At 39.8% G+C, this 1356-nt stretch overlaps 1 protein-coding gene across 2 annotated transcripts in view; it reads left to right on the top strand.

Moving 5' to 3' along the window:
* mpped2a (metallophosphoesterase domain containing 2a) overlaps positions 1 to 463 on the top strand; it is a 102097-nt gene extending 101634 nt beyond the window's left edge. For both annotated transcript variants that reach the window (XM_063188965.1, XM_063188966.1), the window contains exon 7: positions 159 to 463. In XM_063188965.1, the coding sequence (XP_063045035.1) occupies positions 159 to 277 (119 nt within the window). In that variant the 3' untranslated portion in view covers positions 278 to 463. The remainder of the gene's footprint in view (positions 1 to 158) is intronic.
* Positions 464 to 1356: the final 893 nt, after the last annotated feature.

Below are 1356 nucleotides of genomic sequence, written 5' to 3'. Positions count from 1 at the left end.
CATACATATTTATGTATATTTGCACATATTAATGTGTATTTGTCCATGCAATATCTTAATAGCGAAAACATCTACCAGAGTCTAATTGCTGTCATACTGAAGTGTGGCTGCCTGATTAATATCCTGATTCTGACTGTGATTCTCTGTGTGTGCGGCAGGTTACGGCATCATGACGGACGGATTCTCGACGTTCGTCAACGCGTCGGTGTGCACGGTCAGCTTCCAGCCCACCAACCCCCCTATCGTCTTCGACCTCCCCAACCCCAGCAGCTCATGAGGGGGGGAAGCCTGCGAAGCAAGCAAGGCGAGGAGACGCAGACACGGACACCCACCCTTCTCCTCCTCCTCCGCTTTCTTTTAGTTTTTCTAAATAGTGATTCTTATCTTGTGTTTTTATTTTATTTTGTCTTATTTTTTCACCCCTAAGTATTAGACCTTTTCTATACTGTCAAAGGAGGGTGGATGATGTTTTTTTTTTGGGGGGGGGGGGGGGGGTTGTGGGGAAGCAGGGATGGGGTGGGGCTGACTGAACAAGGGGGAGGGAAAGCTAAAAATGTTGGTTTTGTGTTTTGTTCCGTTTTTTTTCTTGTGCTCAAAGTTTAATCTGTAAGATAATGACACATGGTGAATTTGTACAATTTTGTTTTGCTTTCAAAACCTTTTTTGCTGGACACATTGAATTGTTGATGACACTTGTTTTATGATGTATTTGACGAGACTCCATTTTGTTTTAGTCTCGTTTATTATTTTTCTTTTTTTTTTCAGGACAATTAAGCTTCCCTTTGGCTGACAGGGATAACTGCCTTAAACTAGCTTTAACTATTCCCGGCTAGAGAGCCCCCGTCCCCATTTATCCGCTAGCACAAAGAAATACTCGTATTTATTACCCCGTCAACGATCTAATAGGACACGCGTAAGAGCAGGAAAAAAGAACGCATATGTGATTTTGTTTTTTTGTTTTTTAAGAAAAAGAAAAACAACTCATCAGTGCTATGGTGTTTTCACTCTTGCAGATTTTAATTGGACAGAAAAAATGTCTTAAAAAGTTATAAATGTGTGTATGTGTGTATTCTTGTAAATTCTCTACTCTGAAAAAAAAGATGTTTGTTCTGGACGTCTCCATAATTGAGAGATGGCTTATTTTGTTTTTCTTTTTCTTTTTTCTCGTTTTTTGCTTGTAAGTGCTCTATGATATATTATGTGCAGAATGCACAGGTGGTTCTTTATGTTCTCATCAAATGTTCTTCTAATGCTGACGTTGTTTATATAAGCCACCTCAACACATGCCTGGCTATCATGCCGCGATGTAAGAAAGAGCCAGCTCTTGGAATATAAGGTATATTGGCAATCTGAAAT

Source organism: Engraulis encrasicolus, chromosome 22 (assembly GCF_034702125.1).
Source record: "Engraulis encrasicolus isolate BLACKSEA-1 chromosome 22, IST_EnEncr_1.0, whole genome shotgun sequence".
Taxonomy (NCBI): Eukaryota; Metazoa; Chordata; class Actinopteri; order Clupeiformes; family Engraulidae; genus Engraulis; species Engraulis encrasicolus.
Note: the sequence above shows the minus strand (reverse complement) of the source record. Positions and strands in the feature narration are given on the sequence as shown.